Source organism: Protopterus annectens, chromosome 15.part0 (assembly GCF_019279795.1).
Source record: "Protopterus annectens isolate FY-2018-M chromosome 15.part0, PAN1.0, whole genome shotgun sequence".
Lineage (NCBI taxonomy): Eukaryota > Metazoa > Chordata > Ceratodontiformes > Protopteridae > Protopterus > Protopterus annectens.
Window position 1 is genome coordinate 427,145,446 of NC_056749.1, and position 22,468 is coordinate 427,167,913.

The following is a 22,468-nucleotide window of genomic DNA, read 5'->3' on the forward strand; positions in this document are numbered from 1 at the left end:
GCCAATTTTGAGCATGAAGAGCTAGTTTTCCCCCAAGGGGGCTGCCAAAAGATAAGTGCTTGGTGATGGTAGAGGAAAGCCATTGAGACTGCTTACAGTAGGGTTATGCTTTGTTTCTTCCAGATTTGGAGGTGGAGGCACCCCCATTGCTTTGACTTGTAAGAACCCTGTGACTGGTATGTGGAGCCTTTTGAGCACCTGGATTTGCCTTGAGTGGCGCTGTTGGACACAGGAAAGGACCAATTTTTAGTAGGCCAGTGTCTACTGAACCTGGGTGGCTGCACTTGCAAGAAATCTTTTACAGTTTGGATAGATTTAGCTTTGTCTTCCATTTTCTTTAAAACCTCTTCTGCCTTATTACCAAACAGAGTATCATGCTGCAAAGGGGCATCCAACAATTTAGCTTTAACATGATCAGGCAGATTTTGCAACTTGAGCCAGGCATGCCTTCTAATTACAGATCCAGTGATGGCGGCCCTACAAGAGGCCTCCAAGGAATCAAAACCACATTGCAAAGTATGCTTTCCAACCTGTTCCGCTGAATGTAATAATTCCTGTAACTCTCTACTTTCCACACAATCAGAAATCAACATCATTTTCTGTTTCAGTAAGCCCATAACATGCTGTTGATATTTAAGCATATGAAACTGGCAGTTTAAGGCCCTGATTGCCAAGGTTGCAGACGTATAAACCTTCTTTCCCCATCTATCCAGCGCCCTGGAATCTCTATCAGAGGGGGTAGGATTTTTGGCTGTAGAGGCCTTTACACCCTTGGGACCCTGAGAAATAGTCTCAGGATCAGCAGCAGGATTTTTGAATAGAAATTTGTGGGAGTCAGGAACCCTGTAATATCTGTCTGGCTTACTAGGAGCTGGAGGCAGGGAATCAGGAGCCATGCTTGATTCCGAAAACACATCATCAACAATGTCTAATACAGAAGGTATTGCGAAAGGCCTATGCTGAGAAAGAAGAAGGAAATCCCTAAGTCTCTTTTTTGATTCAGAGAAGTCCTGACTCTCCCAGTGAAAATGTTCCCTTAAAGTATGCAAAGTCTCTCCAAAAGAGTAATCCTCAGGAGGAGATGCAGATGGGATGGATTCCTCTGCATCAGAATCCTCATAGGGTGGAATAGAAAATTCCTGATCAGAAGAGGAATCAGAAGAGATGGAAACCTGATCTGAAGATTCATAATCAGTGCCTTGCCTAGGCCTCTTAGCAAGGGGGGGGGGGGGGGGGTTGGGAACCCTCGATCAAGGTAATTAAATCCTCAGCCATTTTGATCATCAGTTTTTTAGGCATATGGGCCTGAGCACGTGGCTCATGCGTCGGTTTTTTAGACATAGAAGATGTTTCTGACCTTGTTTTTGTTGTTGGCGTCGGTTTAATATAAAAATGTTGAGGCCTGAAAACACCCTCAGAAGCCAGTGCCTGCTCAGTGGCTCTGGACCCATCCAAGGGAGAGACATCCGCGGGCTCAGTACTCTGAGAATCTCGTGGCATACCAGACTCTGAATGGATCTTGGTAGAGGCCTGCGACTCAAATGTAGTGGGTATCAAGGGCTGTGACAGCACCTCACTGAGTACCGGCGAACCAGCAACTGGCTTACGAGAAGCTTCGTCGTCGGTTATGGACCTCGACGATCTGTCTTTTTCTTTGTGTTTTTTGTGAACTCTGGTAGTCGGATTGCTAACCGACGACATTTCAGGATAATTAAATCTTGAACCAAAATATTTAGAAGCAAAAATATACAGACACTTAATAGTAGCACAAAATTGACAGCAAGGCACTTTGTGATCTGGGCCTAGGCAAGGAATACAGTACAAATGAAAATCCTTATGAGGTATTTGCTTCCCACAAGTAATGCAATTATTAACTTTTACTGACATCGGTAAGGAGCAAGAAAAAGTTTCCCCAATGGGGTACTTAACTTTAGTTTGAAGACTTTGGTTCTGAAACTCGAATACGAAAATTTCAGGAGTCGGCCGACCGGCACTTGCGAACTGCTTCTGTTTCGGGCACCGCACAGCAAGAAAGACTGAATAAAATGGCATCGGCTGCATGTTTTATACCCCCGACGACCTGACGTTATGGAAGAGGAGACAGCAAGCGACACAGGACCCAAGACTTTGTTATTCAGGCCAACTGAGGGCAACCTGCCAGCAGATTACCCAAATGTAATGTCTGCAACAGTGAAACATGAAGGACATCTTTTAAATTTCAACTCCGAGATAACAATAGTTTGGAGAAAAGGAAATATTCCAAAAATGTCCATCTTGGACTTGGTATGTGCACATCTGTTGCTTTGGCAATTCACTCTTCATATTTTTAGACTCACTGAAGTAGGTCCCCTACATTTGAAATGGTTACTCGCTTTGGAGTTTGCAAGGATCTATGACTGGAGCTACACATTTTGCAAATATCCTTGGTACAGGGTAGAGTCCAAAGAATAAAACAATTAACTCATAATGAATACCCAGCATAGCAAACTTTAAGAAATGCCTGAACTGTTTGGCAATAGGAATGTGGCAAAAACAGTTCTTTAGGCATAGCTTTGCCACAAAAGCTAGGGTTGGAATCAGAGGTACAAAATCCTGAAGTGATAATACCTTTAGCTTGGAATTATGACAGAGGTTAAAAGATGAAAAATCCAGTAGTGACCTTTAGGATCCTTTGAGTTTGGGGACCTGAAAAACTCAATAAATAATAGCCTTTGCCTAAAACACTGAAGCACAGTGGTTTTATTACTTCCTGGGATATTATGTTGTGCAGAATGAGAGGAAAAAGAGAAATTTGGTTCCTTGGGCAAGACAACAGGAATGTCCCAAGGATCGAGGGGAGATTCTTACTACCAGGAGTACCCTAAATGGATCACTCTCAGACTCCAACTGTCTCAGAATATTTGATGCTAAAAGGCCAGTTGAAGTCTGAAGGAGATGGCGAGATTGTCATTTTTGGAGAAGGGACCAAAACAGGCAGATAATTTTGGTGACTGGGAAGGCAGTCTTTGGCTTTCTGAGGGTTTTCCCCTTTTGTTACAGGTTCCTTTTCATCACTCCACCCCATCCCTCAAGTACTGGCCCTCAGCTGTTTAAACTGGTTGCAGGGAAAGTGGGCTTAGGAAGGGTTAAAAACTGTTACTTGTTTTTTCGAAGGCGGGCTGAAAAAGCTGTCACTTCTTGTATCAGTTTCACCATTTTCCTTACATTTCTTAAGTACTTCAGCTGTAAAAGACGTTCATCAAATGGCAAATTCAAGATCTCAGACTACTTCCTCAAGAAGGTTTTGAAACTGAATTTAAGCATGTCTTCTCAACAGTGATCCAGAAACAGCCACTGTGGAAGAACAGTCAGGGCATCATAAGTACACTTCAGAATATACTTAGCCACTTGAGAAGCAGCTATCACAGAAACATTTACAGATTTTTTTTTTTACCTCAGACAATGGAAGGTTAGTGAACAACTGTAAATCCTCAAAAGACGAAAGCAAAAAATTTAACATATATGCTTTATAATTTAAAATCTTGAAAGTCAAACTACTAGAAGCATACGCCTTACTCCACTACTTACGCATTGCCTTCCCACCTTTATCTGAGGCAAAAGGATTACACACAGTAATCTCCTTGACAGCAGCAGCAGATTTAGAAAGACATGGTCTGCCTTGGGATTAGCAAACAGGTACTTATGCAACTGGGGTACCTTATATAACCTATCAAACCTTTTTGGCAACAAAAAAGGTTAAGGCCATGGAGGCTTCTTTACCAGACTAGTAGTAGTAGGGGTACCAGTGTTGCGAGGCCAATCTGGAGCTATCAAAATCATCCTTGGCCCGTCCTGTCTGACGTTCTGTGCTCCTGGCAGAAACCTGCCTGAAGAATTAAGTGCAAAGCGTGGCGCCAGTCTCCATGATCTTGCATGCCGACTTTATTTCGTTCACAGAATACCTAGGGGCATCTTAGCACTGCTATAAGATATCCAGATGCTTGTAGAGGTGTTTCTTTTCTTGCCAGAAGATCAGGGCAGTCGTCTAAATATAGATTTGCATCCAGCGATCTTTGCCCAGCAGGGTAAAAGCTGTTGTACGTCAAACATCTCGAATAATGTCCAGATGTCCAGATAGGAGAGATAAGTCCAAAATCCTTGTTAACAACATGCTCAGCCAAATTTTGATCCCCCCAACCAGGCATGCCGCGAAGAACAGAACTAGTGGGCAGCAGCACTCGAGGAGGTATTTCAGCATGTGAAACTGACAATTAAACGCCTCTCATGAAAGAAGCAGGGGTTACTGTTTTCTTACCCCACCCATGCCTTGCCTCTTTCTTGAGTCTATTCTTAACTACAGAGGCTCCTTACCAGGCCTTAACAGACAGCTTGGGTCTAGAAACAGTTTCTGGGTCCCCCTAGGCTTCTTAAACAAATATAGTACCTAGCCTGGCCTGCCTCCTGAGAGAGATTTAACATCAAAGTAAAGTTTCTGCCTGAGACTCCTGAGACTCTGGCAAAACCTCCTGGTAAAACTGAGCCATCTAAAGAAACCGGCGTCTGGACGGGCGGTTCATCAACCCGCTGTTTTGTCCCTCGCTTTTCTTGAATGACGGTGATGGGAGATCCGGCGGCATTTATAATTACAGCAGCCCAAACTAATCTGGCACAGTCCTAACCATTGTATTTACTGGTAAACTGGCTGCAGTAAGAAAACCATCCTCTAAAGCAGGCAAAACAGAAGGGATGGAAGTTGCTTTAGCCATCTGTACTTGTATTAAAACACAATGCATTTTCGGCATCTTAAAGGCTTCACCACTATGTTCCTTTTGGAAAACCTCACTCACATTACATAACATTTTTGAAAAATAGATTTCTTCATTGCAGATGTCTGTAGGAATGCTTTCTTTAGAATCTGATAGCTCAGCCTGAGTAGAATCCACAGAAGTGCACTCCTCCCCCTGTAAAGTTTCACCTTCTGACTGGAAAATCCTGTCAGACAAAGAAGGAATTATTTTTCTCTTCCTTCCTGAGGACAGACTAGGTGTTGAAAAGGCAGCTATTAGTTACTTGGCAAAAGCAGTAAATCAGCTCTAGCCGCTGTAACAGAGACAAGTTGGCAGTTTTTCCTCTCAAAGCACAGTGTCTCCCAGTCCAGCAGGCCCCTTAAGCATACTGGTTCCAGTTTCCACATTCACTTTTCAGCCAAATGAAAGCCCCTCATTTGCACCTTCCTCAGTTAGCAATAAAGGTGGCTCTCCCAGGTCTGCTCTGGGCCTTCCTACAGCCACAGAGGACAGGGCTATCTCCAGGTCTTTTGTGGCTGCAGTGTTACAACAGGACCAGAGGAAGAAGATGGGTGGTCTGAGGAACAACAAATTGGTCACAGCAGAGCTACCCATCAGTGGTTGAAACAATGAAGGAGACAGAAACACCCCTACTACTCCTTATAAAACATTTCTTCTTTTTGTGCTCTGGAGAAGGTAATATTGAGGAGACTGACTACTGCTCCATGAGTAAGGAAGACATGAATGTGGGTAGTGTAGTCTACAAGTGCTGGTACATATGCAAATGAGGGGAGTTAGGTATTCAGAGGAATGTATTACACTGACAATACCCCACAACTGCAATATCCTTCCCCAAACACTCCAAACTATAGTCTAAGTTTTTTAGTCATAAATTGAACTTTTTCTTCGTAAAACGTTACAAGCACTGGAAACACCTTCACATAATAAAAGTACAGTTTTGTACCTACCATAAATGTAGATGTTCGAGTGTTCACACTGCTGCAGTCATCACACTTGGGTTATCCTGCCGTCAGGCGGTACCGCAGTCGGCCCGAGTTCCAAAGTCTTGGTCCAGCGTCGGTTGCTGTCACTTCTTCCCTGACATCAGTGTGCCAGGGGTATATAAGAGGCATCCAACGCCATTTTCTTCAGTTTTTCTTGCCCCAGATGTCAGGTGCCCCCTAGTAGGTGGGCAATACATATTGCCAATGAAACATGTACAGAAAATACAAATAATACCTTCAGTTATAAGCAAATACACCACAAAGGTTGTATGAGATAGTAGGATTAGAAAAGTTCAGGTAGTTCAGAGGGGATGGAGGGAGGGTAACCTGGACTGCAGCAGTGTGAACACTCGAACATCTACATTTTTGGTAGGTACAAAACTGTACTATGTTCGTCGTGTTACACTGCTGCAGTCATCACACTTGGGTTGAATCCCAAAGCTAAGGATGGGTGGTGGAGTTAAACAGGGTTTGGAGAAGCTAGTAGGCCCTGCAGAACTCAGTGGCAAAACCAGCTCTAGACTTTAGAGTACAGAGGTAAGTGATAGTGCTTGGTGAAGGTATGCACTGAACTCCAAGTTGCAGCTTCCAAAATATCCTTGGTTGGTACCCCCCTGAGAAAGGCTGTTGATGTAGCTGTAGCCCTGGTGGAGTGGGACCTAATGGTAGCAGGTACCAGTTTCCCATGATGTGTGTAACAGAAAAGTATGCAATGCCCTATCCATTTTGAAATGGTCTGTTTTGAGATAGCTTTTCCTTGTGATCCTGTAGCATAAGATACAAAGAGCTGGTCAGATTTTCTGAAAACCTTAGTTTTATCCAAGTAGTAACGTAATTGCCTGTGAATGTCCAAAGAGTGCAGGAGTCTTACTCCTTTGTTCTGAGGGTTTGGGAAAAAGGTGGGCAAATGAATGGTTTGGTTTAGGGCCACACTGGATACCACCTTTGGCATAAAGGAAGGGTTAGTCCATAAAGCAACTCTGTCTTGATGAAAAATGAGGAAAGGCTCCACTGCCATTAGGGCCTGTAGCTCTGAGACTCTTCTGAAGTTATTGCTAGTAGCAGGGCAGTTTTCCATGGTAGAAACTTTAACTCTGCTGAAATAGCTGGTTCAAAGGGTGGTAGTGTAAGCTTTTCCAGAACAAAGTTGAGATCCCAAGTTGGTGTTGGTGCTCTCCTGGGCAGTCTTGCGTTCTTGGCCCCTCTGAGATACTGTCTTAGGAGTGGATGTGAAAATAAAGGAGGATCCGTGTTGTAGTGAGCTGAAATTGCTGAGGCGTGGATCTTAATAGATGAAAAAGAAAGTCCTTTGTGCAACATCTCAGTTAAGTATTGTAAATCTGAGGAATGTTTGAAACAAGGGGATTTTGGCCTTTAGCCTGGTTCCATGCATAAAATCTTTTCCATTTGTCTGAATAGGCTTTCCTGGTGCTGGGTCTCCTGGCCTCCAGAATGACATCCATAACAGCTTTAGATAGAGGTGTTGGCTGGTTGTTTAGGTAATTTGCCATGCAGCCAGATTTAAAGTTTTGAGCTGGCTGTGTAGAATCTGATTGTTTTGCTGAGTGAGCAGGTGAGGAATGTGGGGTAAAATCCATGGTGGGCCGTGGGCCATGGTCCTTAGTATTGGATACCAGTGTTGGCGTGGCCAGTCTGGATCAATGAGTATCATTTGTGGCCCCTCTAATCTGACTTTCAGCAGCACCTTTGCTAGAAGAAGCAGTGGAGGAAAGGCATACACTGTTAATGTTTTCCAACTGAATGAGAGGGCGTCCACCTTCCAAGCTAGTGGGTGGAATGTCCTTGTGCAAAATTTTTGAAGTTGGTAGTTTTGGGGGTTGGCAAACAGATCTATGTCTGGGCGTCCCCATTTCTGAGTTATCATTGCAAATACTTGTGGATCCAGTTTCCACTCGTGGGGATCCATGATGTTTTTGCTTAGGTCATCTGCCAAAGTGTTTTTCTTTCCTGGCAGGAATTGTGCTTGTAGTTGAACTTGGTAAGTCGGTGCTGTGCTCCACAAGGTCATTGCTTGCCTGCATACGGGGTAGGAGTCTGTGGCCCCTTGCTTGTTTATGTACCACATAACTGTGGTATTATCCGTCTTTATTAGGAGTTGTCCTGGATGTAAGAGGTCCTTGAAAGCTGTTACAGCATTCTGTACAACTAGCATTTCTTTTTGATTGATATGCAGATGCCTTTGATCTGTGTTCCATTTGCCCTGAATGCACTGTCATGCCATGTGTGCTCCCCAGGCATAGTCCGATGCATCTGTTGTTATAGTTTGCCTGGCTGTGGGCAAGGTAAAAGGCTGACCCTTGTTGAGGTGACATGCCTGTGCCCACCATAGGAACTCCTGTTGAAGGCAGGGAATGAGTGGTATCACTGTTTCCAAGCTGTGGCTGTGCTGTGTCCATACGCTCTTCAGGTACCATTGTAATTTCCTCATATGCAGTTTTGCAAATGGTATTAGGAGTATGCAAGATGCCATGAATCCCAAGGCCTGCAGAATTTTTCTTGCAGGGAGTTGGGTCTTTGTTGCCATCATTTTGAAATATTGAATCAGCTGTTGTTGCTGGTCTGGCGTGAGATAAGCCATCTGGGCCATTGTATTCAAGCTGGCACCCAGGAATGTTATGTTCTGTGAGGGCACTAGTTTTGATTTCTTTTTGTTTACTGTGTACCCTAGGCAACTTAAAAGGTGTTTGACAAACGCCAGACGCTTTAAAAGAATGTTCTTGCTTTCTGCTTGAATAAGGCAGTTGTCCAGGTATGGGTATATTTGAATTCCTCTTTGTCTGCAGTATGCAATTACTGGTGCCAGGCATTTTGTGAAGACCCTGGGCGCAGTAGATAAGCCAAAGGGCAGTGCAGAGAATTGATAATGAGTTAAACCTGCAATGAAACGGAGGTAACTTCTGCAATTTTGTCTGATAGGGACATGCAGGTATGCCTCCTTGAGATCCAACGTTACTAGCCAAGCCTTCTTGCCCAGCATGGGAACAAGCTGCTGTAGCGTTAGCATCTTGAATTTGGGTACTTGGAGATAGGTGTTTAGAATTGAAAGGTCCAGAATGGGTCTCCAGGCTTTGTCCTTTCTGGGGACTAGAAAGAGTCTTGAGTAAAATCCTTGTCCTTGCTCCTGTGTAGGTACCTGTTGAATGGCTCTCATGTCCATGAGAGCTGTAATTTGTTTTTGTGCCTCCACCCATTGATTTGGTGGCAGGTTTGGCATTCCTTTTATCCTTGGCAAGGTGTGAAAGTGGAATCTGCATCCTTGTGAAACAATGTTTAGGACCCATTTGTCTTTTGTAATGATGTGCCAGTTGTCTGCAAAAAGTGATAATTTTCCTCCCAAGGGAGCTGCCAAGAGAGATTTACTTGGCAGTCTGAGGGTTAAGTCACTGTGTTTGTCTTCTGTTAGCTTGGGGCCTGTCTTCTCCTCCTTTCTGGGTAGCGGTACCCCATTGGCGAGGTTTGTAAGGGCCTTGTGACTGACCTCTGCCCCTTGGGCATCTGTATTTGCCCCTCTGTGGTCTGTCAGATGTTGGAAAGGACCAGTTTTTTGTTGGCCAATTTCTGATGAACCGAGGGGGTTGAACCTGTAAAAAATCCTTGACCGTCTGCATAGATTTTGCCTTATCCTCCATTTTCTTTAAAACCTCCTCTGCCTTTACACCAAATAAAACATCTTGCTGTAAAGGTGCATCCAATAACTTTGCTTTAACATGATCAGGCAGGGTTTGTTTTTAGCCAAGCATGTCTACGTATGACAGACCCAGTCACTGCTGCTCTACAGGAAGCTTCCAATGAATCAAATCCACATTGTAAAGTATGTTTGCCCACCTGTTCAGCTGCATGTAACAGATCCTGCATTTCCTTGAAATCAGGCTGCTCTGAATGTGTGCTAATTTTTTGTTTTAATTGAGACATTAGGAATTGCTGATATTTTAGCATGTGAAACTGGCAATTTAAGGCTCTCATAGCTAGAGTAACTGAGGTGTATACCTTCTTTCCCCATCTATCTAGTGCTCTGGAATCCCTTTCAGAGGGTACAGGATTTTTAGCAATGGAGGCCTTAACCCCTTTGGGACCCTGGGAAACTGTTTCTGGGTCAGCAACAGGGCTTTTATATAGGAATTTGTGTGAGTCAGGGACTCTGTAGTATCTGTCTGGTTTGGCTGGAGCAGGAGGTAGAGAGTCTGGGTTAAGACTAGATTCTAGGTAAACATCATCCACAATGTCTAACACAGGAGGGATAGCAAGTGGTCTGTGCTGGGGAAGTAAAAGGAATTCTCAGAGCCTTTTCTTAGAATCATAATAATCCTGGCCTTCCCAGTGGAAATGTTCCCTCATGGTATGTAAAGTTTCCCCAAAGGAGTAGTCTTCTGGAGGAGATGCTGAGGAAATAAACTCTTCAGCATCAGAATCTTCATAAGGGGGAAAAGAGTATTCCTGTTCCTCAGCAGAATCTGAGGAAATTGAAACCTGGTCAGAGGAAGCATAATCCTCCTCTTGTCTTGGCCTTTTTTCAGGAGGGGGATGGGAACCCCTGATTAGGGTAATTAAATCTTCAGCCATCTTAAGCATTTGTTTCTTAGGCATGGGGCCTTGTGCTGGAGACTGATGTACAGTCTTTTTAGATTTTAATGGAGTTTTAAGCTTAGCATAAGATTTAATGGTGAGTGTAGTCAGTCTGAAGACACCTTCTGCAACCGAAGGCGTTTCTTCTGCACCGGAATCTCCTTCTGCTATGGAGTCGGAAGAGCCTAAAGAAGAAGGCTGTGCCGGCCTAGTACTCTCTGCTTGTGAATCAGAAGCCGTCTGGGGTTCTAATTCAGCGGTCGTCAGGGGCTGCGTAAGCACCTCACTGAAAACCGGAGAACCAGCGACAGGTTCAGCCGAGGCCTCGGTGTCTGGTGTGGGTCTAGGCGGCCTATCCTTATCCTTGCATTTTTTATGCATGCCGGTCGTCGGTTGCTCCGACGGCATGGTATAATTAAATTTCCTACCAAAGTAATGTCGGGCGAAATCGAAACCGACGTTTGATAGTTCGTTTATTAAACCTAGCACAAAACCAACAACCTGTGACATCGTGGTCTGGGCCTAGGCAAGGAATACAGTAAGAATGAAAGTCCTTATGATGTATTTGCTTCCCACAAGAAATGCAATTGTTAACTTTTTCAGACATCGGACTGAGGCAAGAAAAGGTTCCCCAACGGGGTACTTAGCTTTATTGAAGACTTCAGTCTGAAATTCGATTTGAAAATCTCAGGGGTCGGCCGACTGGCACTTGCGAACTGCTTCTGCTTCGGGCACCGCACGGCAAGAAAGACTGAAGAAAATAGCGTTGGATGCCTCTTGTATACCCCTGGCGCACTGACGTCAGGGAAGAAGCGACAGCAACCGTTGACGGACCAAGACTTTGGAACTCGGGCCAACTGCGGGACCACCTGACGGCAGGATAACCCAAGTGTGATGACTGCAGCGGTGTAACACGATGAACATCATGTCTGATCACTTTCACTTTGTTTCTGTAAGCGCACATGCACACATCATTGTTAAAATAATTCAAATTTGCACATAAATATTAATTTTAGAAGACACAGCAAGAGGTTCTCTGGTTCAATTCTCGGCTGGGGTGCCTTCTGTGTGGAGTCTGCATGTCCTCCCTGTGGTCGCGTGGGTTTCCTCCAGGTGCTTCGGTTTCCTCCCACATCCCAAAGACATGCTGTAGGTGGATTGGACACTCTAAATTGGCGTGAGTGCGTGCATGTGTGCGTCTTCTGTGGAAGGTTGGGCGCTGGGCTGGCAACTCAAGTCCGTAAAACTCCACTGCCAATCATAAGCAAACAGGTGATCCACTGTGGCGACCCCTAACCGGGAAAAGCCGAAAGAAGAAGAAGAAGGCTTATCTGTCTAGCTTGAATATTGCAGCGAAGTGACAGTGGATTGCCAAAGCAGTGCTCACTTTGGAAGCAAAACGACTCTGACCCTTGTGACTCTTCTCCTGCCTTTTATAGGGAGTGCTACACACACACCTGGGAGAGGGGGCACCTGGAAGGCACCGAAAGGCTTTGGTAACTAACCAGTGCAGGTGGGGTAAACGCATATAGTTTATGCTACTGCAGTGGTGATTCACTTTAGAACATCACTAATTTTGAAGTAAATTTATTGATGGGTTTTAGGGAATTTCATTCATAGGCAAGTAGTACGCTAGCTGCCCTTGTGGGCCACTTTAAGGCTGGGTTTATCCCTCCTATGTTTGATAATTATATAGTACTCCTAATGAGAATAACTGGGATCATACCACAGATAACTAAAGGGGTCTCATGCATGAGATAAAGCATTTAGGAACTGCTTCTGTTCATTAATAGTACGGAGGGCAGTCCTGGGGTAAATATCCCGTTTCCCATCCATAGATCTAAGTTGCGCTTGAATATGGACAGAGATTAACTTTATTTTATGTGAATGTGGAGTCCGTTTCACAGCAGTGGTATTCTCGGCAAGATATACAAGTCTCTCCAAATTATTCTGTTGATGTTGTAGAATAGGTTTAGATTTCTAGAGAGAGTACTTAAGATGCCATAATGACTTGATGTGCAGTAAATCCATCAGTAATGGGGAATATACCTTGTATGCCAGACACAGATCACCTCTTGGCAGTCTGTACGATACAGAGTATAGTGACAGGGCTTTGAGTCGGTCCACACAGGACATATTTTTCATTTACAGGACAAGCAAACATAGGACAGGCAGATGAATCCATCACATCACAGTCTTAACTACCAAAAGAGCACAAAAGTAAAGGTTCTGGTGACTGAAATGCAAGAAACGATGGCACCCACTAAAAGTAACTACACAAACTGTATAAAATGTCAGAAGTTCAAAAAAAAATCACATCTGCTTCTCCAGTGTGTGGAGCTGTATCCCTACAACCTCACTACTTATATATACTTATTCTGAGACTGCACAAACACAAATGGGGTGCTTGCTGCAGTTTTCTTTTACAAGCACCATGACAGGATTTTGCCTGGTGCAGTTGCAGAGCACTGTACTAGGGAGACAGCTGCTACTACAGCTTTTCAACGAGGGGGTTAGGTTGTGGAGTTAAGTATACAGGACAAAATACAAGCTGCCATCTAGTCCTCACTCAACACATTATCAAAGCAGTACAAACTAGATCTGGTCTCCATAGCCAGGGCTGGATTTATCTGGGACATTTTTGAGGCATTGTCCAGCCTCCAAATGGTTCCTAACTAGCTTCCCATTTGTGAATGTTTTGGGTGGTCCAGCTTTGAGAAGCTTTCCAACTATAACTCCAACAGTGGAACTCAAAGAACATAGTACAAACATGTACATAAATAGTTGTGTAAAATCTTACCAAACAGTAGATGTCCTTCTCTACAGTGTTGCAGTATTCTTCACCTTAAGGATCTCCAGCCAGACAGTCCAACGTCCAGCCAGTATACCAAAGCCTTCAGCACGTTTAGGTGCCGTATGTCACATTTATGCTCTCCGTGCATGACGTAGGGCATAAAGGTAATGGACAGATGCAAATGCTCAGAAGTGAAAAAGCCCCAGGAGGAACAGAATACCAACAGGGATAAATAGGGACATGTCCAACCAGAAATAAAAATAAAGGAAGAAAGGAGCAGGGACTCTCGGCCAAAAGGACAACCAGAACACAGCACAATAGTCAGGACAGAGAAGGAAGGATGGGGGACCAAATACTGCAACAGGGAATAGAAGGAAATCTACTGCTAAGGTAAGATTTTACACAACTGTACTATGTCCTTTAATATCACTGTTGCAGAATTCTTCCCCTAAGGGAGAATACAAGAGCTCAAGAGGATGCCTGGGAGGAGGAAGGCAGAGAGGATTCCTCCACAAACCCATGTAGGACAGCCCACAGTCTGAAAGCTCCATAATCTCTCTTTTCATGTAGTCCAGGGAGGAACATCTCGGGTCATTTACACCCCCCTGCTTAAACAAATATACCAACTCCAAGATCGCACCATAGTGGAGGAAATGGCAAAATCCCAAAGATGGCCCATGTTCTGTGTCTTCGCTCTTTACAGGTTTCGACCTTTAAAGATCAGTGAAAGAGCGTTTGCTCTTTTCATCGTTCGATAAGGTGATATAGACCCAAGAAACTGACCAGCGGTCAAAGCCTGAATGGATGACAAGGGACTATGATGCAGAAACATCAACCATTATTCACCCATGCCACAAATACCAAACGCTAATTGCATATTTATTTAATTCTAGTTATTTATTGACATTTGATTACTGGGAAAGTCTGACTGGGTAGAAGCCCATTTTCAGTGAAGGCCCAGGAAGAAAAGCTCCAAATTATGACAAAACATTTTAAGAACAATAATTTTACAATCTTTAAAAATAAAACAGAATCACTGCAGTTTAAATAAATATAACCAATTAGACATCATATATAAATAATGGTTAAAGATCTATACAAGGTATGAGACATTTAATATTTAGAGAAACATTAGGCAGTTTGTAGAGAAAGTAAAGGTGAGTTAGTCTAATACAAATAGGAGCTACAATATTAGGTGAGGGAAAAACAGACATGGTATACTTAAAGAAGAAAATTAGACAGCAGTAAGGAAATAAGTGAAGAAGAGAGAGTAAGGAAGTATAAGGAATGAAAATATACTTGTTCACATTTAGGGATATAGTTTATTCTGGATTTGAGCAAGAACAGAGCCAGATTTTAGCTTGGATGTCTTTTAGAGTGCTTTTGAAAAATGGGAGGGAGGGTATAGACCTGACGGACACAGGGAAGGAGTTCTTGCCCTTAGCAACCTTGGATGAGTACAATGTCCAGCAGATTTGCTAGGTTTGCAGACAGACACAAGTTTTTGGTCAGTGAATCGCAATGACCAACTGGGAACATAGTTCTGTGGAACGTTTTTTAGTACTGTACAGGCAGATGGATGCTGGATAATTTTATAGATGGTTAAGAAGTTGGGATTGTTAGTTGATGTGGCAGGTCTAACCAATTTAGGCTTTTCAGTATTATACAGTGATTGGTTCTGAAATTGGTATGTGTTGCAAATTTAGCAACCTTGTTATAGCATTGTTCAAGTTTTAATTTTTGTGAAGCCTAGAGTTTAGTAAGGATGAGAGCATTACAAAGGAGACTGGGGAGGAAATAAGTAGCGGCAAGTGCAGCTTTAGTTAAGTCAGTGAGAAAGTTTTTGGGTCTGTAAAGCATCCCCATTTTTTCATGAGTTGTTCTTATGTTCTTTTTCATATGCAGGCCAGATGTAAGATTAAAATCCACTATTGTGCCTGAATAGTTTGCTATGAGAAGTGACTTCAACTGTTGTGTTATTTGAGAGGACTTTACATTTTGTTTTTTTATTCCCATGACAGAGACATTTGGGGAAAAAAGTAGTAGTTTGGTCTTTTATGGGTTGTGCATGAGTTATGAGTTAAGAAGCCATGTTTCACTGGCGGTTAAAGCTTCCTAGGTAATTTTTGGGAGGTGTACCATGTTTTCAGATGAGCAGATAAGACTGAAATCATCTGCATATTGTACTATGGTGACTTGTTGTGTGGAAGTATAGATGGTGTTGGTGAAAATGTTAAAGAGGAGGGAACCAAGGATAGACCCTTGTGGTACACCAGTGGTGACTGGGAGGTAGGGAGAGAGCATGGAGTGCCATTTTACTGACTGATACCTATTGGATAGGTAGCTTTTGAACCAAAGAAGGGTGAGATGAGATATACCTACTGAGGGCATTTCAAGTAGAGGTCTATTGTGACAAACTGTGTCGAAGGCTTTAGACTGTACCTCTTAACTGTCCAGATTTTTGCTTCACATTTGTGGTCTATTCCTCTTATAATTTGTGGTTTTCTGGCAAATCACTGGGATGATCTGAGGACTGAAGTCACTAGATAATTTCATACATCTGAGTTTCAGACTTCAAATCATTCAGAAAATGTATGTCAATACAAACCCTGTTACTCTTAACTTCCTAAGTTTATAACAGCAATATTTAAAATCTGTCCCTATTTTTGGTCCTTTGTCCCCCATTCCATCAAGCTTTGTCTAGATTTCTTGCACTAGGAGGCTGTGAGGTATGCTTTAGACAAATCTAGAAATAAGGAACAGACTAGTTTGATGTTATCTCTGGCTTTGACAGTATCTATATAGGTTAGAAGAGCACTGCTAGTACTATGGAAAGGACAAAAGCCACATTGTGTAGGGTAGAAGAGTTATTCCTGCAGGAGATAGTCTAGCAATGGTTTCTGAATATATTTTTCAAGTATTTTGACAAGGGGACATAAGACTCCTACAGGTCTAAAGTTATTAAATGTCTGTTGAATTTCCTTCTTTGTGCAGAGGGATAATGTTCGACTTTTTCCAAAGAGAGGGAACATGGGATTCCTGAATTGACATATATATAAGGACTGAGACAGGATAAGCAGTGCTACTGGCTGCTATTTTAGGTATTTGCTTGGAATGTCATCAGCTGAAGAAGAGCACAATTTAAGAGTAGTTTTACATAGGATGTGGCACAGGTTTGAAGGTGAAAATGGATGTGGTGATACATGTCTGTTGGGCATGGCTGGAATCAGATGTTGAGGAATCCTTAGTTACAGATGCTATACTATCTATAAAATAAGAGTGGAACTGTATTGCAGTTTTGAGTGATGAGTTATCAGGAAACGGGTTTGGGTTGAATTTTTGGCCAGGAGGTAAGATTTTTTTAATGGAGGTCTAAAATTGTTTAGGGACATGTTTAGTATTATTCTGAAAAAGTTATTATAGTATAGTTTTTTTTGTCTTAATTTATTTGCTTTTTAGTATGATTGCAAAGCATTCTAACATTTTCAAGATATTGAGGTGTTTTACATTTCTGACATTCTTTCCATGCTTTTTCTCCTTCCTGAATTAACATTCTACTCTTTTTGGATAGCCACATTTCACAGTTTGTTTTCATTCTCTTCCTTCTAGGAGGTACAAGGCTATTTAGGATATTTAGAAAACTTGTACTGAATTCAATTACACCATCGCCTAACTGTTGGATTTTTAGGAAGTTCCAGTTAACAGATGAAAGTGTAGTAATGAACATTTCTGGATTAAACTTGGAAAGGTTATGCGATGTTCTATAAATATGATGTTTAACTGGGTGTGTGAGAAGTCTAGTCATATATATTGGGAAATGATCATTGAGAGAGTCTGACACTGCACCTGGGATGGAGTATTTGCAAAGGTCTGATACTAGGATCCAGTCTAACAGAGAATTTGATGTCTTACTATGTGTGGGGCTATTAATTAGTTGCGTGAAACCATACAAGTTAATGCAAGACAGGAGAGTTAGAGTTTATGTCCAACCAACTGACATTCACATCACTTAGGAGATTTTTTTTCTTGTGGAAATGCTGTAGATATCCAAAGTAGGATATCTTCTACTACAGCTGTATTGTTGCCAGGAGGGATATGACAACAATACATATTAATTTATAATTGTTTATGTTGAGGAAAGCAGTAAGAAACTCTGTTGAACTGAATTTTGGTGTTGGTTTGCTGTAAGGGGAAATGTGGTAGGTATTGGGAATACTAAAGCAATTCTACCAACTTTCCTTTTTAAACGGTCATTACAGATGACATTATAACCAGGAGGTAGAACTTCAGAATTGTCCATGCTGGGTTTAAGCCAAGTTTCAGTTACAGCGAGGACATCAGGCTTATTTATGTTGGGTAATCCAGGCATAAAGTACTGCAGCTTTATTTCTTCTACTAATAACATTTATTGCCGCAAAAATTAGGTCACCAGGGTTGGGGACTAGATGATGCTTGGTTACAGCAGTACGTGGGAGAGAATTATCTTTGTGGTCATTGTGATAGATGGAGCCAGGAGTAGGGTGTATATATCTTCCTAGAAGGACTTTTGTACATTGTGGAATTATGCATACTTGTTCTTCAAGATAATTCTTATACTTAATCTTGTTTTGGTTTGAGCTGAAGTGCAATTAATCAACCTACAATTGGAATAAAGATGAGGGGCAATATTTAAATAGGTTTGGTGGAAAGTGTAAACAGGAAGTGTGGATAGGTGGTTAGGAGAGAGAGTTGGAGAGATGTTGCTACATATTGTTGAGTCATGGTAGGATGACAGATGGTACAGCAGAAGAAGAATAGAGGATAAGCTGTAGAGTAGCACAATTAAGTACAGGAATCTATATTTTATAGATGTCAGACAGTGGGGAAGCAGCAATGAAAAAGAAAAGAAAATGCAACACAGTAGGATATTCAGTGATGATGGATTCTGAAAACTGGAAGAGGACAGAGGAAGAGGAAAGTATTTTCTACAAAACAAGAGGTAGTATATGCTGGTATCTTCTCTGTAATGCAAGGAACAGAAGAGTATTAAAGGCTATAGTACGACAATATTGTCAAAATAAGAACAAATGAGGGTTTATCTGAGTAAAGAAAGATACCATGTGGAATAGACAGATACTATTAGGGTTGGGATGCGATTATAAATATAGTGCAAAGCAGTATGGGAGGAAGAAAGATAATTGGGAATGGGTCTAAAAATTAAATAGGATAGGAAGTAGAAAGCAAGAAACAGAAGTATATGTGTAGAAGTAATACTGTCATTGGAGAGAAATTTGGAATTAAACTCACAAATGAAAAGTGTATGTAGGAAGTACGATATTTTTGCATAGAGCAGCTCATTGCATGTTGCATTTGTTTGTGGTCTTAAGGCGGAAGATCAAACTACCATGAAGTGATCTGCAGATGACCAGGATCAACTAATGACAGGGCAGTGGAGGAGCCAACCAAGAAATAAAGGCGTGAGCAGACAATGCTAGCCCTCCCTTCCTTGAGGGATAAGCCAGGTAGACCCCTAGCTCAGCTGTACTAAAATGCAACATAAGCTGGGTATAATGCAGGTACGCCAGTAGTAATTTGGCAATGTCAAGCAGTGCATACTGTAGCCACAGTCTGAACCAATCATTGTTGCAGGGAAAAAGAGTTAGGCTTACCTAAGTAACTCTTATGTCTCTGCACAGCAAATAGAGTGATCAGGTCATGGGAGGGGTGCTGTCTAGTTGCTGGCAGGTTATGAGAAGGTCTGCACAGGGAGAAAAGCTTCAGCCAGACAACATGATCTAATCAAGACAAAAAAAAACAGCTTCAGTGAATCAACAGGAATGTGAATGTAAGATAAAAAAGGGAATGCGAGAAAATTTAGTCACTCTCAGACAACTAGGATCTGTGGGTTATCAGATGGCAGAGACATAGCAGTACAGCCCAACTCATGGAAGTAACACTGTCATCAGCTGTCTCGTGTATCACGGATGGTCAGTGAAGAATAAATTATCAAAACTAAAGATTCTTCACCTGCTAGGAATAAATGCAGACCTGCAATTATCACTGGCAGCAGTCTGGGGAGAGTGGTAGGATTCACTGCCAGTCTTCCCATTGTTTCTTTGCATAGATTTACAGCTGGAGACTTTATCCGAAGTGAATTAGGACAGTCCATGTATAGTCAACCTGAACTGATAAAGGTCAACCTTTTTTATGGCTTTTCAAACAACTTTTTTAGCTTCCCCTATGGCTGAATGTGTGCACCTTTGACTACACCCAGCTATTTATCTCAATATTTATAAATGTGACTGCTGATTCTGAATGCCCCCCATGTCAACTGTCTATGAAGATTTTATTTTCTCTAATTTTGAAAGATTGCCTCTTTGCAGGCCTGACAATGCTAGCTCACAGACAAAGGTGCTGTGCCATCGACTTATGCATGCAATCAAATGGCACAGCAATAACGCAATGTGATCTGTTTATTTTTTTTTAGCTTTTAGGACTGTATCACGTTATTACAAAATAAAATTAACAGCCTGATGTATCACTGCTAAGGCACACATGAAAGAATCCCTGACTGTAACAGACAACCTGGGTTTGTTTATAAACCCAGGCACTGAATAAGCTGACTAGGGAAGGAAACAAATGACATGAAGGCTGCTTAACATGGAGGGAAGGGGGTTAAATGTGTGCCCTGGGATAAACACACTACTTATAGTCTATGATAAAGATTTGACATGAACAGGGACTTCTGCCTTGAAGGTACATGGGGTGGGTGGATAGGATCACCAGCAAAAGCTGGTGATAAGCTCTTGCACCACCCTCACTGCATGCTTCAAATCTTGGGACTTTGTGGGCATTGGGGGGGGGGCAAATTTTTTAAAACAGAAAATGTCTGATGGCTGTCGAAACGAGACCCATGTCATGCTCACACCCTGGAAAGGGGAACAAATTACATTATGGTGGCTTGACAGGATGCATGAAATAAAAAAGTATAACAAAAAAAATAGTAGTGACATCTTGAATACCTAACTATACAGTTAATCAGACACCTGCTGCAGCAGAACATGATAAAAATGGGGTGCATGCAATGATGTGCCAACATTAGCACAGTGGAATAGTAATCTGTTGAGTAAATGTATACTGCTGCAGTTCTAGTGCTTTGTGGGTGCCACTCTAGAAACTACTTCAAGAACAGCACCTGAAGTAACATCAGTCATCAAAGGTCATGAAATCATTTCGGCTATAACAGACATCTCAGAACAATTTGCCATCAGAACAGCTCCTCTGATCAGACTAAAATAAGGCCATTTTCTGCAGTGTTTCACTCAATCACTGCCCACAGTACATTCTGAAATAAGCCAGGGAGCTACAAAATGTGGAACACTATTTTGAAGTGCTTACAAACTGGACCTTTGTTGGCAAACCCTTGTGCATTAGTAGAACACACACACTTTGCAGCCTTAAAACAGTAAATATGAGATAATATGGTCCCCATTAGGTACAACTTACCCGTTCTACACTCTTGAAGTACAGTCTGTAATCTGTAATGGTCAGTGTGCCACTCACAGCTCCAATAAAAGGACAAATGTACATCACATCTTTCCCTAGGGAAACGATAATAAAAAACGAGTTTAAACAGTTTTAGTAAAAGGTAAGTATCAAAGAAAAAACAGCAGTGGTACAATACATTACATAAAATCTTTGTTCCTTTATTTTTGTTGCTTCCCTTGAATACACTCAATATAAATTTGAGTCACTAATGTCATTTTCCTTACTAAATGAATGTACCAATACTACACTAAACAAATATGGATGACCTACTAGAAATTCTGATTCCCACATAAAACATTACAAGAGTAATGTAAGAACAACCCTGACAAAAGTAACAAAACAGTTTGGGTTCTGTCACCAGCTGTTCTAGTAAGAATTTCAACACCACTTTGTTAAGTCCTTGCTCCACTGCGAGCACAACATATGTTCAGCACCTAGGACACAGCAGATAATGAGAATTTGCATAAAAAGATTCTGAAATGGAATGAAAAGTACAGTTGTGTACACTTACCATAAATGTAGATGTTCAAGTGTATTCACTGTTGCAGTCATTACATTTGGGTAATCTGCTGGCAGGTTGACCTCAGTCGGCCTGAATAACAAAGTCTTGGGTCCTGTGTTGGTTGCTGTCTCCTCTTCCATGACGTCAGGTCATCAGGGGGTATAAAACATGCAGCCAATGCCATTTTATTCAGTTTTTCTTGCCCCAGATGTCAGGTGGCCCTCAAATGGGGAGCAAAAATGTATATATAAATAAAAAGTAAATATATAAATGCACTTTTAGAAACAAACTTTACCTTCAACTAAAAGCAAATACACCACAAAGGCTTTTGAGAATGGTGAAGGAAAGAAAAGGTATAGAATGGGGGATGGCGGGTGGGTAACCCAGACTGCAACAGTGAATACACTCGAACATCTACATTTATGGCAAGTGTACACAACTGTACTATGTTCTTCGTGTTTCAATGCTGCAGTCATTACATTTCGGTAGAATCCCAAAGCTATGGATGGGAGGATGGAACTAAACAGCATTAGGAGCGGCTACAAGGCCCTGAAGGACTGCAGTGGCAAAGCCTGCCCTGGATTTAGAGAAGAGAGGTAAATGATAATGCTTTGTGAAGGTATGAACAGAGCTCCAAGTAGCAGCTTCTAGAATGTCTTTGGTTGGGACCCCTCTGAGAAAAGCTGCTGAAGTAGAGGCAGCCCTGGTGGAATGTGATCTGATTCCCCTGGGCACAGGTTTACCATGGTGCAAATAGCAGAAACGAATGCAGTGGCTTATCCATTTAGAAATAGTCTGCTTTGATATAGCCTTCCCCTCTGATCCTGCAGCAAATGCTACTAGTAGTTGCTCAGACTTTCTTAGAGATTTGGTCCTGTTTAAGTAGAATCTTAGTTGTCTGTACGTCCAATGAATGCAGAATCCGCTCCCCCTTGTTCTGCGGATTTGGGTAAAATGTTGGCAGGTGAATGGTCTGGTTAAGAGCCACACTGGATACCACTTTAGGCATAAAAGAAGGATTGGTCCTGAGGGACACCCTGTCCGGGTAAAATATAATGAAAGGTTCCACTGCCATGACAGCCTGTACTTCTGAAGCCCTTCTTGCTGAAGTGACTGCCAAAAGAAAAGCTGTTTTCCAAGATAGAAATTTTATATCCGCAGTAGCTGCTGGTTCAAAAGGAGGCAGGGTGAGTTTTTCCAGCACAAAATTGAGGTCCCATGCAGGAGTTGGTGCTTTCCTGGGAGGTCTTAAATTTGTGGCCCCTCTAAGATACTGTTTAAGCAGTGGATG

The 22,468-nt window shown here is 42.2% G+C and overlaps 1 protein-coding gene across 2 annotated transcripts in view; it reads right to left on the bottom strand.

The window, feature by feature from the left end:
• MTMR1 (myotubularin related protein 1) overlaps positions 1-22,468 on the bottom strand; it is a 1,550,898-nt gene that overhangs the window by 895,979 nt on the left and 632,451 nt on the right. For both annotated transcript variants that reach the window (XM_044057166.1, XM_044057165.1), the window contains one exon: positions 20,634-20,728. In XM_044057166.1, the coding sequence (XP_043913101.1) occupies positions 20,634-20,728 (95 nt within the window). The remainder of the gene's footprint in view (positions 1-20,633; positions 20,729-22,468) is intronic.